Genomic DNA, 20,893 nt, shown 5'->3' with positions numbered 1-20,893 from the left:
AGTATGTTCCAAAGCTTTGTTTAATGTCACTCTTAAATCAGTCGTGCTTTTTGTGACCCATATAAATTGCTAGTCCTTAAAAACAGAAGGATGGCAGAATGTAAAAGGTAGCAGAATTTCCATTTGAACCCAAGGGACTTTACATCCTGATATTATTCTAAGTACTGCAGTGTTCTGTTACATGTCTGGTTTACTAGTAGGTGGGTCTTTAACTAGTAATAGAGAATTGTCTGTATATAGTAAAGACTTGCATTCGGTCTCTATGATTTGATACCTTGTGACACACTTTCTTTCCTTATTGCTGTCATTAAAGTGTCTAATACCAAAGAGAATAAACCAGAGAAAAGAGGCAGCCTCGTCTACTCCCTGTTTCCAGTTCACAGAATACATGCAAAAAAATTAGGTTGGAGTAAAATAAGCGCAACATATTGAAAGACAAAATGTTAAAATTCTCAAGCTGTTTCACAGCTGTATCACTTCATAAAGGGAAAGAGAGAGACTAGGACACTTGCCACAGTGTGGGTGAGAAGAAAAATGGGAACACGGACCCTTCGGACTCTTGCTTCTAAAATGAAAAATGTCTCAACATTTCTAAGGGACTACAATTGCTATATTCTGTTTAGTCTGTGTTTGCCTCTTTTAAATGTACTTTTAGAAGACCTTGTCTTTCTCCTACCTCAGAACTAGTATCCTTTAGTTTTAGAGGTCCTCTCCAAAATGCAGACCTTTGGGAATTATTTGAAGCCCAATGAAGATGAGTAGTCCAGATTTTGTGAAGGGCTAAACCTCTCTCCTACATTATCAGAGCAGTATATCTTGTGAGAACATTTTAAAACGTCTCAGATTTGAAAGCATGTAGTGAAACACATCTGAGGAAAGAGTACAGAGGTAGGGGAGTATTAAGTATGATGCTGAAAGTAGATTAGTTAACTTCATGAGACAGTGAAGAAAATTCTGTTTGCTGGCATAACTTGCATGTTTTATTAATAATTTACACTTATAGGGTGAGTTTCCTATGAGGATCTCAAAGAGCATTATAAACACTGCATCTCTCAAAGCATTGTTAAGTTGTTAGGGGATATATGTAGGACATTTAAACTGTGCTTGAAGTATGGCCACCTCTGTGGTGACATGTGGAAACTGTTTACTGGCACAGAGAAATAGTATATGACATCTGAGAACTGGAAGGGACTGGACTAGCCAAGTGAAAATTTCAGGAGGAATTAGGTAGCCAGGGTACAGTTATTGGAGCTAGAATTTGCTTTGGGTACCAAGATTTATACCCTCTGCTCTAACACAAATGCCACAGATTCTTTAACAACCATGTCTCTTTTTTCTGTTATGTTGTGTTAAAAAAAAATCTTAAACTAATGGTTTTTCAGACAAAGCTACTGTATGTGACCTTTGTGTTGATATTTAAGGTACTTGGAAAGTTCGTCAGTCGGTGGAATTCTGAAATGTATTGTCCCATCTCTGTCTCAAATCTCTGTGATTGTGATTCATTCCTCTATGACAAGAAGGATGATGGTTGTGGTGGTGAGAGATCTTCAGTAATATAAAGTGACAAAAAATGCAGAAAATCTCAAGGATCTCTGAGTGGATGTAGAGTAGAACTTTGGTTAAGACCCTCTGGTGGTTCGTGAGTAAAGCTCCATGTTTGTCAGAAAGCTCACAGATTACGTGCCTTTCCGTGACTTATGCAGCAGCCCAGGCCACTGGCCCGGGAGCTGCCTGAGCAGCTCGGCCAGCCCCTGGGCCAGTCGCACCGGCTGATGCTGGAGCAGTCTCAGGCCCCCACCCCCGAGCAGCAGGAGTTTGGGTGTGGGAGGGCTCAGGCCTGGGGATTGGGGTGTGGGGCAGTGCTTACCTGCGGGGGGGGGCTCCCCGGAAGGGTGACAGGAACTCAGCTCCTAGCTCCATGTGCTGCCGCTGTCAGCAGGAACCACCCACACAGCTCCCATTAGCCGTGGTTTCCAGCCAATGGGAGCTGCAGAACCAGGGCTTGGGGCGGAGTGGAGGCAGCAGGTGGAGCTAGGAGCTGTTGGTCAACGCTTCCCAGGAGCCAGGAAGGGAACCTACCCCAGCCCTGCCAACCCCCTCCCCCAGCACTCATGGCACATCCTGGGCTGCAACCCCCTTGAGCACCCGCAGTGCAACCATACACAACCCCCCGCCACCCTTTGAGTATACACAGTGCCCCCAGGGCCACCGCCCTCCTCCGAGCTGCCCCCACCAAGTTTTAGTTAGGGGTATATAGTAAAAGTGATGGACAGGTCATGGGCTGTGAATTTTTGTTTATTGCTCATGACCTGTCCATGACTTTTACTAAAAATACTTGTGACTAAAACGTAGCCTTATTCATGAGGTGGTGACCACTAGGTTTCACCTCTCAGATTGAAGTGGTTGGAAACAGCAAAATCCCTTGGACACTAGGCCCAGCAGGAACAAATGAAGTTGATGGTAGTAGAAACTCTGCTCCCTTCTACTACTCTTTCTACTGAAACTGCCATTCCACTCCACACCTCTGCTTTCATTTCAGTTCTGGGGGCAGCACCACTTCAAGAAATTGTGTAACTGGTTCCACAGCTGCTTAACGGTGCTATTGGACCTGACTGTTGTGGAGGCAGAAAAGGGAGAAGTACTTACACCAGTCCCCCCACCTACCTGCACTCAAAACCATTTATGGGTTTATGCTCTGAATCAGTCCTTAGAATCATAAGTATTTGATATTTGGGCAATAAATTACGGATGGATTTTGGATCCTGGGTGAAGAAAGGTTGAGAAACACTGGGGGTCCCTGCCAAAAACAAAAATGAAAATAAAGTCTGGCGAGAGGCTTGAGTTGAACTTTTATTCTACTATTAATTTCTTTGTTAATGAAGGCAAACCCAGGAAGGAGTTAAGTGTTTGCCTGTACTTTGTTTTTAGAGCAGTTAGGGAAAGGCAGCTCCTTGCATATTTCAGTTCTACATTTTGGGAAACTGAGGTACCAAAGGATAAGTGGCTTGGTCTAAGTGGCTTCTGAGTTTCAGGCAGACTTATCAACCCAAGAACAGAATCCAGGTCTCTTGGCTTCTAGTACCCTGTTCCATTTGACGTTACCCACTAACTGGTATGTTGCTATGTCTAGATGTTGCAAAACCCCGAGGAGAATGAGTGATTTCATGCAATATGTGCTGCAATATCTACAGTATGCACAGTAGGGCTGGCTAACCGTTTTTATCAGTGCCTCATTATATACCTAGTCATTCTCTCCATCTTCCATGGACCATTACAGGCATAGTTTCTGCAGTCTCAGGTCTAAATTTCCTGTGTTTTGATAGTTTCCTGTAACACTTTTTTTAATTGATTTGCTAGTTTTTATAGAATTTCTCTGAGGTTACTCTTTTCTTGTTACATGTTACCAGTACTCTTTAATTGCAATATTGCTGATCGTTTTCTTTTAACATAGGCAGAAAAACATGGCTGTTTACTGAGGGGAGGTGGGAGTAGAATGTGGAAACATTCATCCTTTATTCTTGAGAAGGCTGTACTGCTCCTTTCCTTAATTCTAAAGAAACAAGAAAGCTGAGGTTGTAAGATTCAATAAATGAAACATGTTTTTAGCATCTAGCATTCTGCAGAAACCTTATGCGACTTGTAAATAGCTTTTATACAGAGGAAGGAGCTTACAGACTTTAATTGATTCATATATTATTTGCCTTGGCTGTTTAATTTGCTTGTTCTAAGCTTTGTAAAAGTCCTTTAGTACTTTTTGGTTATTCCATTCTGTCCTGTGTTGCAGGAGATTGTCTGGTACAATAGATGTGATTGGACAGACCATCACTATCAGCAGAGTGGAAGGAAGGCGGCGAGCCAATGAAAATAGCAACATACAGGTTTCGTATTTCAGATTTTCACAAGTTCTGTCATTGACCAAAGAGGGGCTTTTTTTTCTTTCACCTTATCATCTGAATAAATAATTCTAAACTTCATGGATGAATGATAATATGAACAACCAAGGAAAAGGAACAAATATCATTTAAAATTAATGTGTTGAATTTAACTCCAAGAAACTTTTTTCTCTGTGAAATCCAAATTGATGTAGTTCAAAAGAAAACATTGTAATGTATTTTCTAGTAAAAAGCAGCAGTGGTCCAACTTCTTTGCTGACTTACACTCCAGGCTGCTATGTTGACTTAATTGGGCCTGTACGGGGGTGGTGGTGTATGTATGCGTGTGTGTCTGGAAACACACACATATATTATAAATATAAATGTCAATTTTATGGCATGTTATATTGAATGTTATATTGAAAGTAGTCATCTGCCATGCATGCCTGCCCCCCAAATGACGCTGATGTTAAAAAGAAGTGAGGAGAGTTTTCTTAATATGCAATTTAAGAAATAAAAATCTGATTTAAGGCATAAATGGCTTGTAATGAAGGGAGACATTTAAATAAATTTTTGTGTCACTGTTCCACTAACTCTCACTATGTAATAAGAAATGTTAGTGTTTGTGGTCCCTGATTAAATTAAATTGATTTTTGAAAGTAATCAGGGTTTTTAGTCTAATTTTTCCCTCATGGCATCACTATATGGCAGAATTAAGGTTTTTGGGTGCTCTAGCTGTATTCCTATGCTTTCACATGTTCAGGTTATTTTAAAAGAAATCCTAACTGTGAATGTAATAATTTCAATTTTCTTGTAATGTTTTTTACTCTTAAATTACTGATATGTAGCCTCAACCCTAACTCCAGCTTCATGTAGTTTTTTTTTTAATCTAGGAATTCAAAATGTTCCGGTTTTGTTTTTAATATTTAGTTTGGTTCATAGAAAGGTGGTTGGGTGTGGTTTTTTTTGTTTTTTTGTTTTTTTTGTTTTTTTGCAAATGTATATTCCTTACATAGATATTTAAGAAGGTATTTTGTATGCATGTGTGTTCCTTCCCTGGAAAGAACTAGAAAGGTTGGAAAATATAATTTTCTTCTCTGTCTCTACATAACCATTGTAACTGTAGGTTTCATGTCTTACAGGTTCTTTCAGAAAGATCCAGTTCTGATGTAGACAGTTTTACCAAGCCACCTCCATTTTTCCCTCCAGGAGCTCCACCTACCCACCTTCCACCCCCTCCTTTCCTCCCACCCCCTCCAACTGTCAGTACTGCTCCTCCTCTGATTCCCCCACCAGGTAAATACGGTATGAATAATTGTTTCAATCATTTTATAGAATGATTGAAACAGGAATGTGATGTTTGAAATGATTTTTTTTTAAATGTGTTAGATCCTAAATTACTTGTATTTGAAATCCTAAGAGAGATTTTTCAGAACATTCCTGCTCCCTCTCTTCCCCCATTCAGAATTAAACTGGGAAGGCTGAGACTGAAATCTGGTTTTACATCCTCAGTACTTATAAAAGACAGATCTGGATACTATAGAAATAGCTAAAACAGGGAGATTATCAAATTTTGAGTTTTCCATCCTTGAAAGTGCCCTTTTAAGTCAGATGCTTTTATGATTAATATTTTGCTATTGTTAATGTTGCAGAGGTATGTTTTAAAGAGGAGCTGTGGATGGCAAAAGGACTGGAGGGGATAATACTAAAAGTGCAGTGGGGCCAGGTCAGGAAGTTCTTGAGCAGAGGAGCAGCTGAGTGGGAGCTCATTAAGATTGGAAAGGTATACTACTCATGGGGAGAGAGCCTGATTCATCGTGGAGCCAGAGAAGCACACTCATTTTTTAATTAGCCTCCCCATTGCTCTTTACCGTCTCCACTGCCGAGCAGTTTTCCTTCCCTTCCGTGGCCTTGCGGAGATCCCACACAGCCACTCCTTTGCTTAATAGTTTTCCCTGCCATCTGGTGCTCTTCTAGAATCCTCCCTTCTAATCTTCTCCACACATGAACTGGATGGGGATACCTGCTGTAGAGGTAGCACCCTTCCTTTCTGCAGTAGTTTTTGGCTTTTTCATGGTCTGGTTCCCTCTCTTGGAAGAGGATGCCAGTGCCGCTGCTGCTGGTGACCTTTAGGATTGTAAGCTCCCTATGCCTGGAAAACAAAGTCCTTCTCAATGGCCTGCATCTAGGAAATGGTGCAACCTAGGGGAGATGGAGGAGAAAAAGTTAAAAATAAAATCATTCCCCTGCCACTTTCTGTGTGTATGTGTGTGTGAAATTATAGGTAAAAATAAAATGTAGAAATATTAATTTGATGAGAGAATGCTACTGCTCTGGAGCTTTTGTAGAAGTAATGTTTTTTTTTTTAAAAACAGAGCTAATCAAACTTTCAACTTTAAAGTGACCTGTTCATTAAATAATATGTACAACTCATTGGAAGTTTGAAAATAATTATCTTCTTTATAATGGTGGAAAGAATCAGAGTTGCATACTATAAAAGTTAGGCTGATCTCCCTTTTTTCCCAGCTTAGTGAGATGTTAATGTTACGTAGGTGTACTGTAATGTTTTTATAACGCCTTTCACATGTCGAGAATAGGCATTTAATGAAATATGCACACGTGTTGCAGATCTGTCAAGCAGGTTTGGCTTTAGTCTTACGTTTTACAGACAGGTTTATAACATGCACTTGTTCAAAAAGTCTCCTTCAACATCCTTCCGTGCTTCGAGTAATTTGAAAATAACCATTAAGAGCTGTGGCTTTGGCTCCTCCAGTCCCGTGCTTTAATTGTGCTGGTGCCAGCTCTTTATCTTCAAAGCTTTTACTAAAATAGAATCTGCCATCCCTCCTAGGTTCAGTGGAGAAAAAATCTACTGTTGTTACCTCATATTAACTGGGACTACTTGCCAGGAAATTTAAGTACTCCAAATATAAAACATCCTCCAGAAGCTCCTTTGAAAAAGGATCCTGCTTTGAAGTTCTGTCTCTTGTACTGTATTCACTTATTCTCTTGTGACGCAAATGCCTTTTCAGGAAAAAGTACTCGTATTGTTTGGAAAGCTGAACCTGGAAACCAATGAAATACTCCTAGAAAAGTCACTCTAATTGGCTGTGGTAAAAGGTGTGGTTTTTTAATTTGATAGGATAATTGAAATCTGGGAGGAAATATATTTAGGTGCTATTGTGATAGTTTTAAAGCTTATTACCTTTTTATTTTTTAATATTGCATTTTAAAAAGATGCCATTTATACATTTATGAAGTTACAAAAGTATTTTTACATTGTTATAGTCTCATTCAAGCATGCCACATAATTTTAAGGGTGTCACGGAATCTTAGTGACAGCACATTGTGGCCCTGCTCCCCTTTAGTGAAAGCTGTAACATTTTGTGAAGATTCTACACACTTGGACTGTGTGGGGTGGTTAAAGGCAGGGTCCCAAAATAAAGTGCTGAAAGTAGATTAGGTCATCTTTTCAGACTAGCGTTCAGGTCAAGTCCAGCATTGCAAGGAATGAATCCATGCTTCAGTGCTATCCTCTCTCAAAAAGAAGTCATTGGCTAACCATTTTGTCCTAAAAGTATCTTTTTAAACATTGTGTTTATCAGAGATAAGGGACTAGTGTGTCCCTCATGCTAATTACCTGATTTTCCTGTTATTATGTTACACATTTTTGACACTTATACTATGGAAGGTAAGGTAGGAGATAACCTTCTGTCTAGATCGGGGTTCTCAAACTTCATTGCACAGTGACCCCCTTCTGACAACAAAAATTACTACACGGCCCCTGGAGGGGGGCCTAAACCTGAGCCCTGCCTTTGGTTGGAGGGCCAAAGCCTAAGCCCCACTGCCCTGGGCAGCAGGGAGGGCAAAGCTGAAGCCCGAGGGAAGCCCTATAACTCGAGCCCTGACTCCCAGGGCTGAAATCCTCAGGCTGTGGCCCTGGAGCAGGGGGGCCTGGGCTTCAGTTTTGGCCGTGGACCTCAACAAGCTCCATTAAAACAGGGTCGTGACCCGCTTTGGGGTCCCGACCACAGTTTGAGAACTGCTGGTCTAGATCTTTTCACTTGGTGTTTGCTACCTTGAAATAAAGAAGAACTGCTATGCTAACACCAAATAGATTCCAATCCATTATTTAAAGTGACATAACAAATAATCCTTTCCTAGTGTTAAAGGCTTGAGGTTGAAGAATCTGAAATGTGATGATTTAATATAAAGACCTGTTAGTGAGCCTAACTTACTTTTTGTTAACTTTTCCAACTTTGGAAATAAATTTCAGTATTGAGACAATTACTATTAGTAATATTGGTCTCTAGATATAAAAATTAGCACGACTAGGTCTAATTTTGATCTTTGTACACATGTCTCTGTAGAGTACATATCTTAAAATGAAAGTCTTAGTTTTACCTGGGCTCAAGTATAGGGCTTTATATTTATGTATATTTTCTTGAGATTGTACAAATTGTTGAAAGGACTCATTTTGTAGAAGGTGTTGACTGATGATTTTCATAGTTAAATAAAATGTAACATTACCTATAGTGGAGAAAAACTTATTTTATCCTGAAACTTGACAAATTACGCTGTTTTAGTACAGTAGGGAAAATTACATGCAAAAAAACAACTTTCATGCGGTGTTAAATTTGAAATGTCAGTCATTTAAGTTGGAATTCTAAAAGTATTGCTTGAGTAACATCTCTAAGATGTTGCATTTTCGGTATATTTAATGGTGTATGTTGATAAAGTGCAACATGTTAACAATTCTCCAAGAAAAGAGGAATAGAAAATACTCTGTATTCAACTTAACTAAGTTAATATTGCCCACTTGCCCGTCATGTGAAGTATTTTCTGACTTTCTTGGTGCTTGATCTCTCAACCATCACATTAATGCCAGCTAACTTTTTTTCTATCATATTTCCTAGATTATTAATAAGGGTGGGTGTAGAAACCCCACAGCCAGAAGGTAGAACAGACAGCACAGTTTATAAGATCTACTAGTTGCATTAGCAGATCTTGACAGCTTTTATCTCTGGAACTAATGGATTCCTGGAATTGCCAGGGTCCTGTAATCCCCTTAGTCCAGATGTCAAGGAGTTGCTTGAGTTCAGAAGTTCTGTTACCTCTAGCTCCAAAGCCACTAGGTTTTTTGATCTTGCCATCTCCTGATTCCCATTTCAGGTGGAAAATTAGTTTTTAAATTTCTTGGTTTTGAACAGCTATATTTTACAAAATAAACAATTTAATTGCCTTAGAAGTAAGGTTGTTTAAATGCATTACATGTCAATTCAGGCATTAAAAAGCAAGCACATCACCAGTTAATATAAGTCTTATCCAGTACTTTATCTCAGCTTGTATATTAAACACCCTGCCATCATGCATAAGTCATTGGGAAATTTGATAAGACAGTACAGGCTGCAGTGCCAGCAGAATGTGGCTGACACAGCTATATTTCCGTTTCATGCCATAATATGCTCAGACTCCACTGCTCCACAGTATATTCACTTTCAATTCTAGAACAGAACCACTCAAATATATACATCTAGTTTCTGTCGATCTTGCCCAAAGCAAAACCTTAACGCTGACCTCTGCAAGGTGAAGGTTTCTTACCTATAGATGTGTAGTATTTTAGTGAAAGTCATGAGAGAGTCTGAGAATGGACTCCGTGATTGGGTCTGAACTTTGTTTGGTGTGCATATTAAAGTAGTCCTCACAAAGCTGATGAAAGCACCTTTCCAACCACTCTTTCTGAATAATATGAGGGAGAGATTTGAGTCTTGTCAGGCTCCACAGATGCTGGCTTTCCTAGTGGAATCACTGTTGTCCACGTTGACCCTTATGTTGCTGTTAAGTCTGCCATGTGACCTATTTTCGATTGTCATTTGTGCCATTAATGTAAATGCCCTTTTAGAGTACATTGTGGCCTATTAATATTACTTGGGGGGGGTTATTTTTTCATTTTCATGGCTCTTGTGCTTTTACATCTTCAGTGCTAATGCCAGGTGGGGTTTTTGTATTGTTTCACCCATACACAAAGGAGAAGGAAGGGACAAACTTGCTAACGATTTTATATCAAAATAAATACTCAAATATATTTGGTTATTTGAATAATTTCTTGGTGCAGTTACTGAAATATGTCTAAATGGAATATGCTTGCTTCAAATTACCTCTGATTTCTTTAGATTTTTATATTTTAAAAATGTCCTTTATGGCATTCTAGAAGATATACATATCTGGAGTCTTGTGAAAAATAAATTATTAGCAGATGCTATCATATTGGAGTCGAACGTTTCAAGCTGATATGATTTGATAATTCAAGGAACTTTCTGTAAATATTAACAAATTGTCACCATTCAAACAGAAAATCTTATATTATCTGTAGTTATAATTTTAGACAGGAAATATTGCTTTAAACAAAACCTTAAACATATTATTTTACCTGTGTATAGAACTGAAAAAGATCATTAATACAATCTGCACAGATCCTCTGGCAAAAGTTTTCAAATTTGGATGCCTAAAAGTAAGACACTTAAATCCATATTTAGACATCTAAGCAAAGTATCTTTACTTTGAGGTGTGGTGAGCATCCATAATTCCAATTTAAATCAGTGAAAAGATTTGCATTGAAATGAATTAGTGGGATGTGTGCTCTCATTTAGGTGTTGAACTTTAGGCACCCAAGTTTGAAAATTTTGATCTTAGTACTTTAGCTTCTGATCCTGCAAAAACTTGTCTTTTAAAACTCAGTGGGACTACTCTTGTACATAAAGTTATGCATGTTCATAAGTGTTTGCAGGATTGGGCACTAAGATGCAGGATTGGTCAGTCTTTTCATTGACTTCAGTGGGCTTTGGATCAGAGCCTAAAATAGGTACGTGTACTTGGTGAAGTATTGTGATACATATTCTATTAAACCCAATTGTACCTGAGGCTAGTTTAGAGTTTGAAGGGCATTTATTTTATGTAATTCAGCTTTGCTTCCAAAAGTTCCTTTTCTGACACATTAAAAACCCACTAAACAAAATGACAACACAACAACAAAAAAACAGTTTGGGGAATTTTTTATTTGCTTTCTGGTTTTTGAATGTTTTGGGTGTGCTTGGGTCACATTTTCAAGGTAGTATTTGCAACTTTGAAATCTTGAAACTGACTTGGGTTTTTGTTGTATTAATTGAAAACAATTCTCAGGAGCTGAAGTTTTAAATAAAACCTCAAATATCATGAGACGTGAGATAAAATGAAGCGTTGATAACACTGAGACTGCCATGATTCTTACTCTAAGGACAGGGAAATACTTTTGTTCTTTGTATTGATAACATAACTTGAATTAGTTCTGCTGATAAAGAACACAAGTTATTGCTAAAATTGACTTAGTATGTATCATATATTTTTATGTCTTAGGTATACCAATAACTGTGCCACCACCAGGTAACTTATTTAGATATTTTCTGAAGCATTGTTAAGAAATGTGAAACTTAAATTTGAATGTGCAACACGCAGTTCCCTACATCTGCTTGTTCATAGCAAGATAAAGTTCATAAACATAAAACTATATGTGTAGACGTAGGCCTGGTTGATTTTATGCAAGGTAGAGATGGAACAGTTTTAATGTTCCTGATTATGGGACCAACCTGCCACTTCCCTGAGAACTACACTCCTTCCTCCCCCCCTCCCCCCCAAGGCTCATTAAAATTATTGAGAGACTTGTTGCTGGTGCAAAGCATTCTTGATAACCTCTCAAGAGTTGCAGCACAATAGAAAATAGTTAAAGTAAATGTTTTGAAACTGATGACAGATGAAATTAAGACACATATTTAGGACTTGACCCTGATTTTCGTTAAGTAGTTGTGTACTGTGCAGTCTTACATAATCGTTAACTGTGTAGATGGTCATTCTTTGCTTCAGCTCAGCTTCTCTGGAATTAGTTTGCCACTGTATACCTAACCCAATTTTTTATGTTTTCCAATTTAAATATTTCAGGTTTTCCTCCCCCACCTGGAGGTCCACCACCTTCTCTTATACCAACAATAGAAAGGTAAATTTTGTTTGAAATCATTTATTAATTTTCATCCTTTGCAACATGGGGCTTTTTTAAAAAAAACAAATCCTTACAGTAAGCATAATAACTTTTATGTTCCTTATATAGAAAAAAATTCTGCTTTTGTCATCATTTTCTGTCTTGGTTTTTCCCAAGAGTTACTGTCATCTAAATTTTCAAAAGGCTGTAATACAGCTAACGTTGTTTGTGTATAAAGTATTTTGCTATCTGTCATCCTGTAGATCTATCCCATTATATTGATGCAAGATTTAAGAACAGAGCAGCTCTTGCATTAGTTAGGGTGCTGATTATTCAGAGATTCTCAGATTATTCAGTGGATTATCTAACTTAATCTTACTGTGTTTCTCTGGAACAGCATATACATTACACACACAAAAAAGTTAAGGTTGCAAAGTCAAGCACTCAAAGCCCAGGAAATTCTGGAAATCAGGTTGTCTGTGCAACTGTTGATACTGATAGCCATAGTATCAGAGTGCTTCACAACGTCCCATAAGGTAAGATGTAAAATTATCCCCATGTTGTAGAGGAGGATCTGAGAGAGAGAGATATTAAGGCCAAAATTGTCATGTCCACAAATACTGGGAATTTAAAAAAAAATCAGGCCCTAGACATCTCAAGTTAAACACTTAACATTTTTGTAGCACTTGTTGTTCAAAACTCAGGCCCCATTGACTCCAGTTGCAGTTGTGAGTATTTATCACTTCTGCAAATCAGGCCCAAAATGTCTCAAGATGGGTCCCTAGATAATGAAATGTGCACAGTGGCCACTTGTGAAAAGTTGGTTTAAATTACTTTCCCAGCATCACTTAGGAATTTTGTGGGAGAGGAAGGGATAGAATCCATTTCTCCAGGGAGGCATTTCAAATGTTTAAACCACAAGACCATCCTTTCTCTTCCTGTAGTCCCCAACCTTATTTACTACACACCTTCCTGCTTTGCAACAAATCAAGTCCTGCCTGCAGCATCCTAAATCACAACACACTAATTCAGACCTGGTTTACACTTAAAAGATAGGTCAGCCTAGCCAGGTGTACAAGGATATGAAAAATTCAAACCTCCTGTACTGCATAGTTAAGCCTACTTAACTCGCAATGTAGATGCACCTAGGTTATTGGAAGAATTTTTCTGTTGACCTAACGACCACCACTTAGGGAGTTGGATTACCTATTGTGATGGAAGAACCCCTTCCATTGCTGTAGGAAGTATCTGCGCTATGGTGCTACAGCCACCGAGCTGTAGCTTTGCCCCTGGAGTGCTCATATTGTTAAGATGGTCCTGAACATCTTGTATGCTGAATAATTAAGGGTCCTGTGGAAAAAATAGTATGCAGTCATGTGATTAAAGATGGTGGGCCAGATTTTTAAAGATATCTAGCCAAGATGCAGGAATGAACCTAGTGGGATTCTCAAAAGTGCATAGGCACCTAACTCCTATTGATTTCATAATGCATATGCTCAAGGGAGCCAAATTAAAGTTGCACAGACTACCTCAACTCTGGCATTTCCTACCTTCTGCGTGCTTGCCTTTGCAACCGTAAGATTCTTATAATATAGTTGTTTTTGTATGTAATATCCTAAATTTATTTTTTTTAAATGAAAAAAAACCCCACATAAATTCTATCCTATAGAACCGTATTAATCTTCACATAGGTCAGCAGCACTATCAGAACCTTTAGTTTCATAGGGCAGACCTCTACCATTTGAATTTATGGGGTAACTGGTAATATCAGTAGGCTATTATCCACTGTCAGCCTCTAACAAACCTCTAGTGAGCATGTGCAAAATGAGATTTACAGTGGTTTATAATTTGGCAAAATTTGTGTGGAATTTCACAGAGACGGTAAAAGGCACATTTTTGACATCAGAGAGTCCCTTTGCGAGATTTCGAGACCCATCTCCACAGTATGGAGATGATAAAGCTTCTCAGTGAAACAGCTGAAAGAATTATTTTTAACATAGGTCATGCACAACCCAAAGATTTACATTCCCACCAACTGGAATGTTAAAATTTGAAGGAAATAAAATATACAGGAAGTACTTTTCTTAAGCTTTTGCCAGTAAAGAAGACATAGCAATACAGAGAATGTTGAAAAGGCATGAAGTATATGCTAGCTTGACTTTGTTTCTTTGGGTCATTGTGTTTTTTATGGCTATTTTTACTTATGAGAATAAATTGTATAGGTTCCTCAATATAGTATAACTTGTAAAATTCTTTATCTAGTTTATATTAAAACCTTGCATCTCCAGCTCTGACAAATACCCTAAAATGTTGAGACATTGCATAAGGCTTTCATTAATCTATTTTTAAAACCATACTGATCCGAAAGTCTTTTTATAGTGTGAGGCTGTCTTCAAGAACAAAAGTAGCACTTAAGTAAATGTGTTAAATAAGGTGTACATGATTAATTCAAGCTATCTAGGAAGCGATAAAACTTATCAAAGGTTATAGAAAATTGAATTTAAGCCCAATGTGCACATCATCCTTTTCAACCTCTATATTTTACCTATTTAAGTTGGCTACCATTGAAAGAAGTAGCTCTAGAAAATATGAAGTTGATTTAGAAGAATATTTATAGAACAATCCATTTGAAGCCCACCTGCTTTTATATGTATATGTGTTTGAAAAAATTGGATTCACTTCCATACCTACTTATTTAACAGGAAGGATATAAGGAAGCTTTCATTCACAGATTTGCTTGTTGCCAAGCAATTGGGCATGCAGTATGATTTCTCTGCCAGTATTTGTAACTGTTTTTGGAATATAAGCAACATATTGAAATAGAAAATCCAGTGAGGACAAGACAGAATAGTTTATATATAATATAATATAAAACATATTCAGACATTTTTGGGAAGAAATGTTTAAAAAAATTAGGAATGTTAAGGGAGAATATGAATCTTCCTTGCTACATCAGTATTAAAATATTTATATATTAGACATCTGTGTTTGTTCAGTGCAATTGATGATTAAATTGTTTTTTATAGTAGAAAGGCTTACGATGGATGGCATATTATTTAAATGTAATCCCCTTTAAAGATATACTGTTTTAGTCACATACTTCTAAGAATTGTGAAGAATAAAATCAGGTTCTCTCTCTCTCTACATATACATATATATATAAAAAAATGCTCAGGCGAGCAAGAGAGAGAGAACCTGATTTGCAGGAACCTGACTTGTATATTTACCTTTCAACAGTGGACATTCCTCTGGCTATGACAGCCGCTCTGCTCGTGCATTTCCGTGTGAGTATGGTTATCAGCTTTGAGGATTTTACTTAAGCTTTGTTAAAAATTGTTTAAAATAGCTATAGCTACATTGTTTCAGTTTAAATGTAAACAAGAATCTATCCACTAATCAAAATAAGATGGTGCAAAAGATCAAAATGAGTATTATCATGACTGAATACCTAACACATCATATTAGCAACTACTGGTAAATACCTGCTTACCTGTTCATTCATTTTTCTGTCCTCTAAATTGACATTTCTATGATGGGCACCCTTCCATTCTGCTTCAGTGCTAATGTGTTTGTTTTTTAAAAACCATGCAAACACCAATAGAATTCAGTGTGTATCACTAGCAGGTGGACAGACATAATTTTTTCTTCATGTACCTTCAAAACTGTACCCAACAAAATCTGTAACAGTGATTGGAAAGATGCAAATTTTTTTGTTAAGCTATTTTTCCTGCAGCATGCTGTAAACTTGCAGATGGCAACAGAAGGCAAGTAGTTGGGTAGTTCAGTACTTTCTCGGTATGTGTGTGTGCTGTGGGGCACTAGATAATCTGGTACACTCCAACACTCCCATTTTGTGTGTGTGTGTTTGCCCTTTCTAGAGCAAGTTTTTCATTTACTATTTTGAAAAGGTAAGGTGGATTGATTTAAATCACAGATTGTAATCATGATTTAAATCAGCAAGCAGGAATCCTTGATTTAAACCATGTGTTTTAATTGTGTTTTGCATTTGTACTTTCATTCTTTTCCTAAAGAAAGATTGATTCTCATTGGTTGGTAACCATTAAAACATGTTCACTTGAAACTCAGTACAGTCTTTATACTAAGTTTGATACTTTTTTTTTTTTTTTTTTTTTTTTTGCTAACCAGGAGGATACACTATATCTCTACACTTTTACTTAAGCAGTTTATATAACTTAATTTACATTTATTCAGTTTCTTAATTTTTACGTTAGAAAATTCTGAATAATGCATTTCTTATTTATTAGATGAGGATTAATTTTTTACTTGTGATTTGTTTCAAGTTCTGTTTGGATGGTAATTCAAATTCAATTAAAAATGCACAACAGCACGTTCTTTTTTATTAAATAAAACTACTGTAAGTGCTGGAAACATAAGAAAAATTCCCAAATGTATCAAAACATGTTTTGCTTTTAAAGCTAACTGATTTATTAAAGAAAGGAAGTATTGTCTATAGTTAGTTATTTAAGCCGATTGTTTCTACGTCACCATGTCCATAAAGGCTTTAGAACTAGTAGATCTCAGCCTCTCACACTTAGTTTTTATTCGTAGATTGGAAGAGGAAAAATGAGCTCTCCTTTTTAAACTCCAAATTGGTTTAATAACTTTGAATGAGTAACTTAACTGAGTTAAGTGAATAAACTGAAATTACATATTTTTTTCTGCACCTGCAAAAGGGAGGCAATTGGTGTCAAAAGCTGGTCTAGCACTTCGGCAGACTTTAGTTATAGGTGCTTAGCCAGTAACGTCCACCAGTCCAGTGGTTTGCCTTTAAAACTTGGCAACAAACATGTACTGCTTAATATTAATTTTTTGTATTTAATTTAAATTATTTAATAGCTTATTGAAGTGATTATAATAAGGTTAGGCCTCCTCAACATAGGTTGTCAATTTGAAATTTAAACTGAAGTAGGTTTATTTAAAAAATAAAACTGTATTTAATTTAAATTAAAAAGACATTTTTATGTACCCTGCAAATACTTAATGTAAATCTTACTAATGTTACATGGATAACCTTAACTCTGTCATTCCTAACTTCTGAGTCTTTGAGTTTGCAAACATTTATCAATGTATTTTTTGTGGTTTTTAAAAAAATTTCCTCAATTTTTAAAAAAGCAAACTGAAAAACCAACAATTCCATCCTGTGTAATCATATTAATACCCAAATGATTGATCTTCAGGATTAGAAACTTAAGGTGCACAGTATCTGCCACTTGAACTAAGAGTAAATTATAACAGTAGTAGGTTGTTGTGCTCTGTGAGCCAGCCACTAGAGTGAGATAAGGTGCACACATTGCTGGTCACCATCTCTGCTCTCTGCTTCTCATTTCAGTCCCTGCATTCCCACTCTGTCTTTTCCATGACTGTCTCTTCTTTTGCTCCCCCATTCCAGTTGTCCCTGCTTTCAATTACTGTGTCACAGGGCCCCCTGGGTGCTGAAAGCAGCAATTTCAAAGAAAGTGCTGCTCAGACCCTGCAGACCTGGCACAGAGTATGCTTAGTACAGACTACGTCTTCAGAAAATTTACCTGCCAAATTCCTAATGAATCTCTACTGAGCATTTGCAAACTGAAATTTTTAGAGGCTCATAACTTGCTCAAATTAGGGTGGATTTTCATAGGAGTGGCAAAAGACATGTCCCTGACCTCAGGGCAATCTCCCTACCAAAGTTTAAGTCCTTGCTCCAGAGCATCTTCTTAATGCTTCCTAGTGCTTGGAGCATCTTAGTGAAATGGAAGAACTTTTGAATATGGGCAAAACACCCTATTTGTCTATAACTTTATTCTCAGAAATAGATGAACCATACTTCCGGAAATTTCCCCCAAAAATTCAGTCTAAGGCAGACACCGAGCATGGAAAATTTGAACTCAAATATTAAAGTTTTGCAAAGTTGTAAGCAAATGGAAAAGAGTCTTACCATGGAAAGTGCTGAACATTAATTATAGATGTTACTAAATACACTGCCTATAAAGAAAAAAAAATCATCCATCCACTTTAGTTTGCTTTTTTGCTCTTGGGCTGGAGCTTTACTTTCAGTTGCAGTCTTTATTTCACTTTGGGGAATTTTTTTGGTTACAAGGGCTAAGCTATTTCCAGCCCACCTTTATTGTTGCTCTAGGTAGTGGTAGAACCAGCTCAGCATTTTCTACTTTAGAAGGCTGTGATTGGCCTTCAGGGTTGATACTGATGTCATACTGAGATTGACTCAAAAAAAAAAAAAAAAGAAAGTGTCACAGAGATGATTATCCTCGCAATAAATATTTTCCTGTCTCATGGGCAAAGTAAAAGCAGGAGCAGTACATATATGTGGTTGTGAGGACCAAGCAGCAAGTGAGAAAAAAAATGGAAGGTTGAAGGGACATTTAGTTGTGAATGGGCATACCAAAATTTTATTTTCTAGTAACTGATCACAGATGTTTGTCAAATTGACTTCTGTAATAGAAGACAGATGTGATCTGATTAATGCATGTATGCGAATATTTATTTTTTTAAACTGTCTTTTGTACATTAAATAATATAGTGTCTGGATTTTTTTCCCATTCTCTTCTCTTGTTCTCTCAAACATGATCCATTGTGGTGAATCTCTCTCCAGTGAAGGCAAGCTGGAAATGGCTCCCTCCTGAAACCTATGAATGTTGCTCATTAAGTCAATTGGAAAAGTTAACTAGAGAGGAACATGGGGTGCTTCCTCTCCTTTTTTTGTCCCCTCTGAGCGCATAGCTGGCTCAGGTGCCGGCAACAAGTTTGAAACCCTAACTTTTGAGCATCACGTTTTATGTCAGAGAGTAGGAATGTATTGGCTCCTTAAAACATGCAAATCCAGAACATGATTTTTCAAGCCTCACAACTTCTTTTCTAAAAAGCAACATACTTTACAATTATCAAAATACGATACAAGTTTTAAGTGGATGGCTTCTCTCTATTTCTGTCTGTCGGAATTGCTGTAACTTGAGAGAAAATGAGAGGCATAGTTCTTGACCCCATTTAGTAAAGGCACTCAAGTTTAAGTATTAATTCATAATTTATTAAGTCAATTTCCTTATGTACATTTTAATAATTCTTTTAGGTTTAGTTCCTGGTTTTTAGTGCACATAAAATTTTTATTTACTAAATGTCTAAAATGTGCCATCAGTTTTCACTGGGGATATCTACAATATTGAAAAAATAAGCTGCTTTCTTAATGAATATATTTGCCTTCGATACAGTATGTATTTCATAACAAACTCTCTCCGATGAAAGCTTGGTAATAGATGGCTTTTAATCATTCATAGAATCATAGAATATCAGGGTTGGAAGGGACCTCAGGAGGTCATCTAGTCCAACCCCCTGCTCAAAAGCAGGACCCATACCCAATTAAATCATCCCAGCCAGGGCTTTGTCAAGCCTGACCTTAAAAACTTCTAAGGAAGGAGATTCCACCACCTCCCTAGGCAACGCATTCCAGTGTTTCACCACCCTCCTAGTGAAAAAGTTTTTCCTAATATCCAACCTAAACCTCCCCCACTGCAACTTGAAGGTCAGTAGACTTTGACTTTGTTAGGCAAATGTGGAGAGCGAGTTTCTGCCACATAGACCTCCTGTTACTTACCTGCATATGTTCATGTGTAGGGACTGTTAGCAAGAGGTTCCCACCTGATCTCAATTGTTACAGTAGTGTATAAGGAGAGATTAAGATGGACAAAAACCATGCGGCGCTTTATAGATCATATCTTGCGTTTGCACTCAGGTGCAATTCGGAAGTTTGCAGTTTTCAGAGAACAAAATGTTCCCTGTCGGTGACATTATAAAGTAGGATGCTGCTATATACTGCGTTGGCTCTAGCTTCCCAAAAGGATATTGAAATAATCTAATCTGGGGATCACAACTCAGAAATGACTGCCGTAATACACAACTGTGGAGCAGTCATTGCAAACACTTTAGCGGACTCAGATGGGAGAAATATCACTTTTGTCTTAAATTTGATTTGGTGATTCTGTCTTAAATCGTTACCAACTAAATATCTATTTTTACTCCTTAAGAACGTTTTTGAATGTATGGCAGAAGTTGGCCTACTATAATCAACTTCATTAATGTTGCTTGAACATACTAGATTTTTTAGATTGAATTTTATGAAGGAGATTTTAAAGGAAGATGTTTAAAGGTGACTTCAAAGCACAAAAAATTGACTGTTTTTTTGCTTCATAATGTATAAAAATGCTTGCTAGATCTATTTTATAAATTAATATTATAAAGGGCTTTTTATTTTTGATTTTGTTTTCCTGCTGGTGTTTTATCTTAGAATGTCAGGAATGTTGTCTAGCCTTCTCAGCCTTTGCTAGAAGTCTGAAATATGGATTGTGAGCTCTCTTAGTTCTTAATGGAAAGGGCCAGAGTTGTTTGAATCCTTAACAAACACATCTTTTCTCTTGGAAGTTGCAGTTGTATAAGTATTAACAAAAAACAAAATTTTAAACAGTTTAAAATCACTTAATTTCACTGTCATAATGCTGTTACGTCTCCAGTTGTCCATAGGGTCTTCAAGGAAAAATGAGGTAGACATGATCAGAATTTCTAATCTGGCGCCCCTGATCTTCCCCCTAACTGTGGGTTTTGAAGTGGTTTTTATTCATAGGTCTGTGAGTACTGATACTCTTCCCAGACTAATGTTCTCTATCCATTTAAAATGGAATCACAAATTTAGTACAAGTATTGCAAAAACAATTCTAAAAACAGCTTTTTCTACAACACAAATAAGATCGGCTAATGTTTTGCTGTTGTACATGACACAGTATAGTCTTATTTGTATGAAACTGTTCTCCAAAGCAGAGTTAATGACTCCAGATGCACTGAATAAATTGAAAGTTTCCTGTACCTGAAATCACCATCACCAAACTTATTTGGTGTGCCTCTCTCCCAATCTAGAAATGATCAGTAGCGCAATTTCAGTGTGAAGTTTAGTACAAATCCATCAAGAGGTAACAAAATATTGAGATTTGTTCCTAGTAGAAGACACAAA

General features: G+C 37.2%; 1 protein-coding gene across 10 annotated transcripts in view; it reads left to right on the top strand.

The window, feature by feature from the left end:
• Positions 1-20,893, top strand: part of FIP1L1 (factor interacting with PAPOLA and CPSF1) — an 80,378-nt gene that overhangs the window by 32,056 nt on the left and 27,429 nt on the right. For all 10 annotated transcript variants that reach the window (XM_077815627.1, XM_077815628.1, XM_077815626.1 and 7 more), the window contains 5 exons: positions 3,785-3,878; positions 5,015-5,168; positions 11,265-11,291; positions 11,844-11,898; positions 15,118-15,164. In XM_077815627.1, the coding sequence (XP_077671753.1) occupies positions 3,785-3,878; positions 5,015-5,168; positions 11,265-11,291; positions 11,844-11,898; positions 15,118-15,164 (377 nt within the window). The remainder of the gene's footprint in view (positions 1-3,784; positions 3,879-5,014; positions 5,169-11,264; positions 11,292-11,843; positions 11,899-15,117; positions 15,165-20,893) is intronic.

The sequence above is a fragment of the Eretmochelys imbricata genome, chromosome 4 (assembly GCF_965152235.1).
Source record: "Eretmochelys imbricata isolate rEreImb1 chromosome 4, rEreImb1.hap1, whole genome shotgun sequence".
NCBI classification, from domain to species: Eukaryota; Metazoa; Chordata; order Testudines; family Cheloniidae; genus Eretmochelys; species Eretmochelys imbricata.
The sequence above is the reverse complement of the archived record's forward strand: the minus strand, read 5'-3'. Positions and strand labels throughout refer to the sequence as shown.